Genomic DNA, 12,846 nt, shown 5'->3' with positions numbered 1-12,846 from the left:
TGACGAGAATCCCGCCAGTTCTGATGCAGTTCAGGTCCGTCGTTACGAACATATCGTCTGTCGTCATGTCGGTAGATTCCATAGTTTCTTTCTTGTCGGTCACGTGGTGGAGAATTTCTCCCTGAGTCGTAACTGCGCGCTGGACCATTGCGTCTGAAGTTATTCTGTCTCCCGTGATAATAATAGTTCTGGTTGCCATATTGTCTGTTTCTATAATTGTCTCTGTCATATTCATTCCTACGGAAATGCGATCTTTCTCTGTAACTATTACTCTGCCAGTGGTTGTCATACGGGTGGTGTCTGTTTTGGTCACGATTTACGTTGTAAGAATAGGTTTGTTGTGGCCATTTATTGTTTCTGTCGTCACGGAATTGTGACGGATGTGACCTGTAGTGATTGTTTTCCTGTTTTCACATCCCGCGACTGTCTGTGTCAATTTCTAATTCTTGTAAGAGTCCCTGAAAAGCTTCAATGTCGTCTTTGCAACGTCCTGCCAAAATAATATGCCGTAAATGTTCAGGTAATTTGATTAAGCAAATGCGGATGAGTTCTGAGGGGCTGTATGGGTTTGACAGGTACTGATTCTTGTGCAACATGTCTTCAAAATATTTGACAAGACTGGAAAATTCAGATTGTTCAAAGTGTTTCATTATCATGATGCTATGTTTTACTCGGTCTTGTGTAGCTTGTGACCAATATGCTGAGAGGAACGCATGGTAAAATTCTCCTTCACTATGACAATCGTGAATGACCGATCGCATTCTTACAGCTGGTTCATTCTCCAAGTAGCCACACATAAATTCTAATCTGTGTTCTAATGACCAGTTGGGAGGAAAACAATGAGAGAATTGATGGAGCCACGCTTGTGGATGAATGTCGTTGGCAGAATTCTTAAATGTTTTGAATTTACGTGTAGTAATGAACAGCTTATAGTCAAAGTCATCGTGTCGGCGAGTAGCATAGCGGTCATTGTTACGTCGTGTCGGCGGTTCCATCTCAAAATTCGGTCCACCTTGCCAATTTCTTTCATAATCACCGAAATGCCCTGTGTTATTATTTTGTGGCTTTTCCGTATTTCTAAGTTCCTCTTCCCGTGTTGGAGCGCGAGTGTCCTCTGAAATATGTAATTCTTGTATCACCTGCGTCAACTGATCTTGTACTTCCCGGATTTCTCTTTTGTACTGTGTATTGATTTGATTTTGATTTTGTTTGAATTTTCTTATTTGTTCATACTCTTCTGTGTCAGTGAAGGCTACAGGTCTTGTGTCATTCAGATCATCATCTACCGTTGTAGGTAAGTTAGTGACCTGATCCGAAAGTTCGGCTACTCTCTCCGATAGTGAACACATTTCCTCAGTGTGTTTATCTGAACCAAGTTTCAGAGTGTCCATTTGTGTTGAAATCGAATCTACTGTGTCCTTTAAGTTTTCCTGAGTTTTTGCAAGTTGCATAACCGAATCGGTAGATGCAACTGAGTCAATTTTAGCTCGCAAGGTCTCATGATTTTCATGAACAATGGTTTGCAGTTCTTTTATAGCTGCTTCGTGATTCTGTAATGCATTTTCATGCCGCGAAAAAATAGGTTGAAAATGCTCACAAATCTGTGTTTTTACGTCATTACAGACTTTTTGACATTTCGATTCAATGTTATGTAACTCAGTAGTTAAATCTTCACGTGTTTGTTCAAGTGTGGTGTCTAACTTCCGAAGATTTTGTTCCATTGTGTCTAACTGTTGCTGTGTTTGTCTCTGGTGTTGTTCCATTGTGTCTAACTTTTGAAGATTTTGTTCCATTGTGCCTAACTTTTGAAGATTTTGTCCCATTTGTTTCTGATTTTGTTCAAGCGTTGTGTCTAACTTTTGTAGCCATTGTCCCATTTGTTGCATTAACTGTAATAACAGTGCACTGGTGTCTGAAACATGTTCCTCAGTGCTATTCGGCAATGCATTTGAACCGGCAATATTTGCAGTTTGAAAAGCAGAAAATGTGTCTTGACTTATTTGAGAAAAGGGTGAGGACGCAAAACCTGAATCTACAGTATTTGCAAGATTGTATCCTGTCATTTCGGATTCCTGAGGCGAGCTGTTGCCGACCGATCGATCGATAATGCTTCCCTGTTCACTAATTGTTTCACTGCCTACGCCATTGTTTGCCGCCCGCTCCATTTCCCTATGCACAATTACCAAATTACTATGTTGAACATTAGTTAATTCATTACATGGTGGCGCTAACACACTACTTTCGTCTTCACTGTCATTTCTCAGTTTACTTTGGAGCCTAGTATTACGTTTTTCACACGCCATTATTGTCACAATATTTCACACGATAACACAGAAAAGCACAATTTGAAGAGCAAAAATAAGAGAACACATTAACATACAACTGAAAATAATATCTAGTTAATTGCAGCTGCGAAATACTTGGTGCAAATCTACATGCATGCCACAACTGTTTTACTGTACAACAATGAAAAACCACAACTACCAAGGAAATTCTCTCTATAGTTACGCGCTAGCAATAAACAAAAGTTACACTAAATACACAAACTACAAGAAAAAATCAGAAGATTCCAGTGAGGTATCCTAGGCTAAGGGTCGACATATGAAACGTCCCCTTAGAACAATTTATACACGACTGTGCTTAAACTGACACACAATGTTTTTAGCGCAACGCAATCTGACTATCAAAGATCCCTGCAAAAGAATGGCCCTGAGTAACATTAAACTATACCTTTCAGAAATCACTTACCTCACAAAAATCTTCATTACTCGAACTACTGCAATACAGCGAGCGCCACTACTGCCAGCTAAATAAAAGATTCAAACTATGGAAGGCACTAACTACTAATAGGGATAGTTAGCAAATGAAAGATATTAATAGAGAACAAACAATCTATTTACCTTAATAGTCATAATATATATAGCAGTTCATGACAAATTACAAAACTCCGCCATCTCTCTCCCCACATCCACCACTGCTGGCGGCTCACCTCCAACTGTGCAACGCTACACGCTGTTCAAATCCAGCTGCCGCTGCCCAACACTACAATGGCAGACAACAATGCAAACTAGCCACATACTGCACACAGCACAGCCATACAGGGCGCTACGTGGCATTACCAATATAAAAATCTAAACAGCCTACTTACAGGACCAGAGAGAAAACACTCGTCATTCTATGAGGTAGGAGGTATTTGAAAAACTTCACTCACATTTTATGTGAATAGGACTGATACTTTAATTCCTAACTGACAGCTATTAGGCTGACACGAAAAGTAATTTCAAGCATCATTTGTCAATCATGCAGCCTCAAGTAATGTCATGTTTTAATCGCAATGGTTTTCATTTAATGTTTTATACATTTGTTGATTGTGTAAAAGCGTAGGTGGTTGTGTGCTAGTGGTACTCTGGAGGAAATGAAGAGGAGGTGCAGAAGATGTAGGCATGAAACAGTTTCTTGATTCTCCAGCAAACAGGTGTAGAAACTACATGCCCACGGGTGTCGGAGATCAGGCGGTGGGCGATGAACCGCCTACCGCAGTGGGCTGGCGTGGACGCACTCACCATGCAGTCAGGCGACGGCGTCTCAGTTCCCGTGGCTGTAGGTGGAGAGAGCCCACATACAGCGTCAGTGGTAGTCAGTGCCCACGGTCAAACCCTAGAACGGTGGCTAGAGAGCAGTGAGTGGCGGGCTTGGGGCTACGAAGCAGTTCGTATCTCGGGCCATAAAGCGGCGGCAGGACCTCTTGTAACACCATAATTAATTCTAAAAATGGTTCAAATGGCTCTGAGCACTATGGGACTTAACTTCTAAGGTCATCAGTCCCCTAGAACTTAGAACTACTTAAACCTAACTAACCTAAGGACATCACACACATCCATGCCCGAGGCAGGATTCGAACCTGTGACCGTAGTGGTCGCGCGGTTTCAGACTGTAGCGCCTTTAACCGCTTGGACACCACGGCCGGCAATTAATTCTGCAAATAACTTTGTACTGATTAATTCTGTTCAGTGTCAAGTATGTATCTTTCACTATATGATGTCTTTGACCTGTTGTAAGGAAGTGTAAATTTGTGTAAATTGTTTTCTCTTTACTATTTAAATTCTTTGTATTAATTGGAGGAAAATGATAATTATTTATGTGACTTTTGTGCTAACGTGTTAATGCATTTAAATATTAAAATTTTTTTAAAAGATGTTTGTTTACAACTATGTATATACTGGTTCATACCTTGGGACTTGCATTATATAAAGTGAAAAGCAACAATATTTCCCATTTGTAACGGAAGTGAGTTGGCGCGCGCCAAGATGTGATTGGCGCGCTAGGAAAAGGTGGATGTGGCGCTCAACTGGGCGCGAAGTGAGAGAGCAGTCAGTCAGCAGTTATCTACTGAACAGTCTAGTCTGAGCAGCAAGTGAGTGAACAGCGCAAGTGCCGGCGGTGGTATTCAATACCTGGATTAATATGGAAAGGCTTCGGATGTGTGTACGACTCTAAAATGGTGCTCTATTAATGGAAAAGGCTCTAATGTTGGAAATATCGTCACCAAGAAGAAGATAATAGGGCCAATTACAGTCAGAGCAGAGACCAGGTAGTCACCATGTACTCGCCACCAATATTGAGCCATCACTTCAGCAAAATCTAAGAGGTCAGATTTTTGTCAAAGTATGAAGCAGTACATTTAAGTGTTGTTTAATCTGCAATAATAAGGCAAATTATTTTAAACTGTGTGTCCGACCCTTGAATTGGTTCCTCTCCTCATACCTCTTAGGATCCATTCCACATAATTACTAACATCCAAGTATCCTGTATGTGAAAAACGGTTGAAAATAAGTAATCGTTGGTGTTGCTTAATTCTGAATGCATCAAGATGTATAGAAATACTGTGGGTTTCATTGAAATCAAGGGATGTAGTTAGTATTACATTTATGAAAACCTCCATATGATGATTTGTTTTAATTCAAAGTATTTGTGCTTCAAAGATTAACTGCATTTAATTCAGTCAGTGAAAATTACTAGTTGTGCAAATGACAAAAGGAAGCCCGTTTAGCCGGCCGGAGTGGCCGTGTGGTTCTAGGCGCTACAGTCTGGAGCCGAGCGGCCGGTACGGTCGCAGGTTCGAGTCCTGCCTCGGGCATGGATGTGTGTGATGTCCTTAGGTTAGTTAGGTTTAATTAGTTCTAAGTTCTAGGCGACTGATGACCTCAGAAGTTAAGTCGCATAGTGCTCAGAGCCATTTGAGCCATTTGAAGCCCGTTATTTTGAGGTTAGAGTAAAATGCATTTAAAGTCATACTTGAGAACCTGTATGAAAAATGACTGGTTTTAACTGTTTTAAAAGCCGTGCAAGGTGAGTGAAATTTGTGAAAAAGTGATTCCTAAATTTGCATCTACCAAATCGTCTCAGAAAAGTGTGTTTAGTTTACTTTAGTGTAATGGTCAGTTTGAGAATCTCCACTTTAGTGTTGCTTAACATTCTTGAACGATGAATTTACTAATTGCGTTATGAAGTAATTCTAGAGATTTGTGTGCTTTGTGTAATAAAAATTAGAAAGACAGTTTGAGGGCCCCACCTAAGTCTTTGCCTGTGAAAGATAACGTTACCGTAGTTGCTTTTACTAATAAAAATAGAAACAAGATTGCTTCATAGTGAGTGTAAAAAATCCTATTGCAAGTGGCTCGTAATTATATTTGTACTATTTGGAAAGTAACTGTTGAAATAAGACTATGTCCATGTCAAAATTTGGTTTAGTAGTGTCTTCCACAACATTTGATGAGGAGATAATTTATGTATGACAAAGTATTACTGTTGCAAAGAGATATAGTGTCAAATTTTCCTGCGAGAGCTTGCACATACTATTTATGACTGCTAGTATTCACTGTGTCACTTAGCTTATTATAGTACAGTTTCATTGAACTTCCTGGTAAAGAAGTAATAGTAGCTTTCCTTTACCAAAATTCAATACAGATTCTTTAAAAGTAATGTTTAACATTACTATGCCTAATTAGGCTGGCGACCGTATTTTATTTCATTTAAGTAGACTTGGTTACTTAAGAAATTTTCCAAATTTACATCTTTAGCTTTCTGGTTTCTACTGTTATATTAAATTCGGGTTCGATAATTCAAATCCATTAGGTAACTCACGGCCAATTAACTTAAATCCTCCAGAGGGTAACATTTATTGCAACGTAATACCATATATGGTAATACACGTTGTGCCAGTATAACAAACGGCGCAGTATATTTTTGTATTTGGCTTTGCCCGTTATAGTACTAGGTATTGAGCAGTAAGTGTTATACTCTGACAAACTGCCAACTGGAACCGGCGGCAGGGCGCAAGCGGCCAGATGGCGAAAGTTGTGCGGCAGCCGTCATTGATTCGTATCACCGCTGCGCTGATGACAGCTGCATTAGGAGAGCGTGAACGACCCCCGTACCCTTGCCTTGCCAACCAATGATGGCCCAGAAATGGTGCTTGTTAATGCGGAAGGCGTACACTACCGCATACTTCAGTACCGTGAAAACTTAGTAACGCTGCTCTTTGCCTGGAGAACTGAGTCGCTGTTGAAGAAGTTGTCCGAAGGCTATTTGCTGTGTGGGCAGGCTGAAGCTCGTGCCCTGAATATGGCACCGTCCTGCTGCCTTGGCCCATACCATTACAGCTGACATGCTGTTCATAGTTTATTTATAAGGGGCGATAAAAAAAAAGTTTCCGTTAGGGAGCCGTACACTCCAGAATCGGTGTGCCAAATCAGGCAAAATCACCGTGAGCATTGAGGCAATCATCCCACAGATGCATCAGGTTGAAGATACCCATTTGATAAATGCTGCACGTCCTTGTATGGACGCTTCAAGGCATTTTTTAAGGGGCCGAACGCGCGACAGTCGCACGGGGAGAGATTATGACTATAGGACAGGCTCCTAAGTGTCTCCTACTAGAAATGGCGTAACGGATGAGGGTGGCTACGCAGATCGACCGGCGTCTTGTGTCGAACCGCGACCAGTACGGACCTTCCCGCTCCATTCCACAAGAGTGGTTCTGGACGGACATGCTGCCTCATACACATTCTTCATTCTTCGATGGATGTCTACTGGTGTTTGTCCTGCATTTTGTAACAACGTCGCCATAGTTCACGCTTCCACATTTACCGCACGCACATCGGAAAGACACGAATGACGCACTAATCCCTTGCCTACATAACGGTGCTTATATACTTGCATCGGTGTCGCGCTATGTTGCATATGTGCTGCGGCAGTGTCCTCAAGCGGAAACTTTTGATCGCCACCTTACGTAATATCTCAAGCTGGAAACGAAACGCCGTGGCGGTTTGTCCCTCTACCCTTTGCACTTAGGTCACGTCCAACCTCGGAGACCATCTTTGTCAACGCCCTCTCTCTCTGTATAGTCGTCGGTTACCCGTGTACAACACATGTGTATGTCGGTGTTTGCTGGAGTTTACCTTGTGTGTTCAATGTCTGACGTCAGTTTTCTGTTTGAGCTGTTCATTTAATCTAGGCTTGCGTCACACTTTCTCTCTGTTTATATAATTTTCCACGTGGAACACGTATTACTCATTCTACAAACTGACACATGCGTGAACAGCAGTGTACTAGACACGTGCTTATTCACACGATATAAGACTTGGATGTAACATTATTTTTTGTAATTTTTCTCTCTTTTATATATGTTTGCTATTTCATGTTCCCTACATTTATGTAATTTTTTTATATGTGACTGCAGTTTCCCAACTGATAATGATACACTACTAGCCATTAAAAATGCTACACCAAGAAGAAATGCAGGTGATAAACGAGTGTTCATTGGACAAATATATTATACTAGAACTGACATGTGATAACATTTTCACGCAATTTGGGTGTATAGAACCTGTGAAATCAGGACCGAGAACAACCACCTCTGACCGTAATAACGGCCTTGATACGCCTGGGCACTGAGTCAAACAGAGCTTGGATGGCGTGTAGAGGTACAGCTGCCCATGCAGCTTCAACACGATACCACAGTTCATCAAGAGTAGTGACTGGCGTATTGGGACGAATCAGTTGCACGGCCACCATTGACCAGACGTTTTCAGTTGGTGAGAGATCTGGAGAATGTGCTGGCCAGGGAAGCAGTCGAACATTTTCTGTATCCAGAAAGGCCCGTACAGGACCTGCAACATGCGGTCGTGCATTATCCTGCTGAAATGTAGGGTTTCGCAGGAATCGAATGAAGGGTAGAGCCACGGGTCGTAACACATCTAAAATGTAACGTCCACTATTCAAAGTGCCGTCAATGCACACAAGAGGTGAGCGAGACGTGTAACCAATGGCACCCCATACCATCACGCCGGGTGATATGACAGTATGGCGATGACGAATACACGCTTCCAATGTGCGTTCACCGCGATGTCGCCAATAACGGATGCGACCATCATGATGCCGTAAACAGAACCTGGATTCATACAAAAAGATGACGTTTTGCCATTCGTGTACCCAGGTTCGTCGTTGAGTACACCATCGCAGGCGCTCTTGTCTGTGATGCAGCGTCAAGGGTAACCACAGCCATGGTCTCCGAGCTGATAGTCCATGCTGCTGCAAGCGTCGTCGAACTGTTCGTGCAGATGGTTGTTGTCTTGCAAACGTCCCCATGTGTTGACTCAGGGATCGAGACGTGGGTGCATGATCCGTTACAGACCTGCAGATGAGATGCCTGTCGTCTCGAGTGCTAGTGATACGAGGCCGTTGCGATCCAGCACGGCGTTCCGTATTACCCTCTTGAACCCACCGATTCCATATTCTGCTAACAGTCATTGGATCTCGACCAGCGCGAGCAGCAGTGTCGCGATACGATAAACTGCAATCGCGATAGGCTACAATCCGACCTTTATCAACGTCGGAAACGTGATGGTACGCATTTCTCCTCCTTACACGATGCATCACAACAACGTTTCACCAGGCAACGCCGGTCAACTGCTGTTTGTGTATGAGAAATCGGTTGGAAACTTTCCTCACGTCAGCACGTTGGAGGTGTCGCCACCGGCACCAACCTTGTGTGAATGCTCCGAAAACCTAATCATTTTCATACCACAGCATCTTCCTCCTGTCGGTTAAATTTCGCGTCTGTAGTACGTCATCTTCGTGGTGTAGCAACTTTAATGACCAGTAGTGTATTTCCACCGAAATTGGCCCATTGTGGAAAATAAATTTTTAATAGTCGTGGCGAAATGCAGTCCTTTAAGTAGTAAAACAAGTGTGACTGCATTTTTAACACGTTTCTTTCCGTACTCTTTGAGACATTCACGGGAGTCTCATAGTTAACTCCCAGACAAGCGTCGAATTCAGTGCAGGCCGAATGGCGATTCAAAAACCTTCCACAGTAGAATTGAATGTCATGTTCAGCAAAGTTCTCATTGGATTCAGAGTTTCTTACAATAAGGGGAAGAAAAGGCGGCAGGGAGGCGCCTCACCTGGACACGTGGTCGCAGTAGCGCTTGAGCAGGCCGGCCAGCTGCGAGTCGGTGGGGCAGTAGCAGGTGCGGGACCTCAGCTTCGCCGCGGACACCTCCAGCTCCTGCGGAAACACAGCACGGCGTAGCTGCAGTCGAGGCCGCGACAGGAATTCATTCTCATGAGGCACTTCTTTTGGAGAAAAAAGACATCCTGTTTGAGGAAACTGTGATTGACTTATCATAATGTTGTTTATGTTTTTTGATACAGTCACTTTTCTGATGACGCTGTCATAACCGATTTCGGCCTAGAAATTCTGATGCTAGAATAGAGAAAACAAGACCTAAGGGCTAAAACAAGTACAAACATGAAAATATGGTTCACGCCTGCACGGCATTTGGTGAACGCATGAACCTGTGTTCACCAAATGCCGCTCGTAGATGTGAACCATACGCATGCTAATAGTACTTCATCTGCCTTACAAGTAGGCCTAGTAAAAAGATTTGTGCTTGTTTCAGGTCTTAATATAAGCTTCCGTTTTCTCTATTCTAGCATCTAAAGATGACCTTTTTAGATCGAAATCGGTTATGATTGTATCAAAAGCTAAAAATGCCTTATATTATTAATTTTCATCTTTGTTTGGGGACCGATGGAGAAAACGTGCAGGATCGGAAACTGTTTCTTTGCTTCAACATGAACAAAAACTAACGTCTTTGCATATAAAAAGGGGGTATGCATCTATGTGTATGTGAATGTGTTCTAATATAGATTCCGGATACCTGGAGAAATTCCTATTTGCGGAAGTGTGGCTGACAAAGTGGTGACATATAGGCATGACACTGCTACGTCTGGCGCAGTTTCAACTAAACTGGGTATATTTAAGGATTAGTATATGGAAAATATATACTCTTGGGGTAAAACGTTAAAATAATCGAAAACAACCGATATTAGTGTGGAATCCATAGTTTTTTGTGTTGCTACAATGATTGGTGACGCTCTTATGGTGGGATACGGGTGGGAACAGTCAAACAAAAGCAAATAACAAGGCAGCGCTGGAATTTAAATACGAGGGCTTTCCGAAAAGTAATATCTTCGAATTTTTTATGCGGGAACTCTTCAAGCTTTTTAAATAAAACAAACGTAATTGACATTTTACATATTTATCCTCTATGCTTACATATTTTCAGACCTCTGCCGATAGAGCGCTCCCAATTGTCGCGTGTAACACGGCGATGCGTAATGTAATTACAACCTCTCGGACTGGTCGCGCGGTTAGAGGCGCCCTGTAACGGATTGCGCGGCCCCACCCACCGGAGGTTCGAGTCCTCTCTCGGACATGGGTGTGTGTGTTGTTCTTAGAATAAGTTACTAAGTTAGTTTAAGTCGTAAGTAAGTCTAGGGACCGATTACCTCAGCAGTTTGGTCCCTTAGGAATTCGTACACATTTGAACATTTGAATGTGATTACATCGGTGTTGAGAAACAGCGTGCTGTGATGGAGTTGTGAATTCGAAGAGTTCGTCCACACATGGAGCACCCTCTCTTTCAGCATTACAGTACTATTACTACGTCACACATGAGCGCTGCGACATCTGCAACAATCTGATGCCTTTCTTTGGTGGGCTCACTGTCGTCGATCATCCTCTTTACAGTCCCGATTTGGCTCCAGCCGATTTTCATCTGTTTCAAAACTTAAAGACCGCCTTCGAGAACTTCACTTTGGTAGTTACGAAGCGGTGCATAGAGGGATGAGATTGTGGCACCGACATTCTACAGCGACAGTATTAACAAACTGCTCTGTCATTGGGAGAAATGTGTTCGTCGCCAGGGTGACTAGGTTGAGAAATAAATAAGTAGACATGAAGAGTAAACACTTAGAATGTTAATAACGCTTGTTTTATATAAGAAGCTTTACGAGTTTTCACATAAAAAATTCAGAAACATTACTTCTCAACAGGCCTTCATAAATGAAATGTGTAAGTTTGATATCAAACACAGATCACCAGTCTTTGAGTTCAGGATGCAAGAAAAGAATTTGATACATATTAAGATGAATAAATTGCTATTTTGCAAGTTATAGAGCAGTTAGTTCCATAAAATTTCGGGCGAGCTGCCACATGTCTGCAACTTACTACCACGATATTTCGGCGCAGAATCTTCTGACCATCTTCAGATGAATACTGACAGCAAAAGCACTGAGCTCACGTATTTAAGACCCAGCCGACACATTCGTATAGCCGCGCGGGCTAGCCGTGCGGTCTCGGACGCCTTCTCACGGTTCGGGCGGCTCCTCCCGTCGGAGGTTCGAGTGCTCCCTCGGGCATGGGTGCCTGTGTTGTCCTTAGCGTAAGTTAGTGTACGTTAGGTTAAGCAGTGCGTAAGCCTAGGGGTCGATGGCCTCAGCAATTTGGTCCCAAGGTCCTTACCACCAATTTCCAATTTACTGGGTGATTAAAAAGTCAGTAAAAATTTGAAAACTGAATAAATCACGGAATAATGTAGATAGAGAAGTACAAATTGACTCACAAGCTTGGAATGACATGGGGTTTTATTAGAACAAAAAAAAAATTCAAAAACTGTCTGACAGACGGTCCTTTATCTGATCAGAATAGCAATAATTAGCATAACAAAGTAAGACAAAGCAAAGATGATGTTCTTTGCAGGAAATGCTCAATATGTCCACCATGATTCCTCAACAATAGCTGTAGTCGAGGAATAATGTTGTGAACAGCACTGTAAAGCATGTCCGGAGTTATGGCGAGGCATTGGCGTCGGATATTGTCTTTCAGCATCCCCAGAGACGTCCGTCGATCACGATACAATTGCGACTTCAGGTAACCCCAAAGCCAATAATCGCACGGACTTAGGTCTGTGGTCTTGGGAGGCCAAGCATGACGAAAGTGGCGGATGAGCACACGATCATCACCAAACGACGCGCGCAAGAGATCTTTCACGCGTCTAGCAATATGAGGTGGAGTGCCATCCTGCATAAACATCGTACGTAGCAGCAGGTGTTTATCAGCCAGGCGGGGGATGATGCGATTCTGTAACATATCGGCGTATCTCTCACCCGTCACGGTAGCAGTTACAAAACCTGAATCACCCATTTCCCCGAAGAAAAACGGCCCGATAACGGTAGATGTGGTAAATCCAACCCATACCGTGACTTTCTCGTCGTGCAATGGAGTTTCCACGACAGTTCTAGGATTTTCGGTAGCCCAAATTCTGCAGTTGTGGGCGTTGACAGACCCTCGGAGCGTGAAATGAGCTTCGTCGGTCCACACACGTTACTCAACCAATCGTCATCTTCCGCCATCTTTTGAAACGCCCACACCGCAAATGCCCTCCGTTTCGCTAAATCGCCAGGTAACGGTTCATGATGCCGATGGATTTTGTACGG

General features: G+C 42.9%; 1 protein-coding gene across 1 annotated transcript in view; it reads right to left on the bottom strand.

Annotated features, from left to right (window-relative positions):
* LOC126176458 (leucine-rich repeat-containing protein 51-like) overlaps positions 1 to 12,846 on the bottom strand; it is a 99,206-nt gene that overhangs the window by 18,628 nt on the left and 67,732 nt on the right. Inside the window, exon 3 of the mRNA XM_049923614.1 lies at positions 9,468 to 9,571. Coding sequence (XP_049779571.1) covers positions 9,468 to 9,571 — 104 coding nt within the window. The remainder of the gene's footprint in view (positions 1 to 9,467; positions 9,572 to 12,846) is intronic.

The sequence above is a fragment of the Schistocerca cancellata genome, chromosome 3, assembly GCF_023864275.1.
Source record: "Schistocerca cancellata isolate TAMUIC-IGC-003103 chromosome 3, iqSchCanc2.1, whole genome shotgun sequence".
In the NCBI taxonomy this organism is placed as follows: Eukaryota; Metazoa; Arthropoda; class Insecta; order Orthoptera; family Acrididae; genus Schistocerca; species Schistocerca cancellata.
The sequence above is the reverse complement of the archived record's forward strand: the minus strand, read 5'-3'. Positions and strand labels throughout refer to the sequence as shown.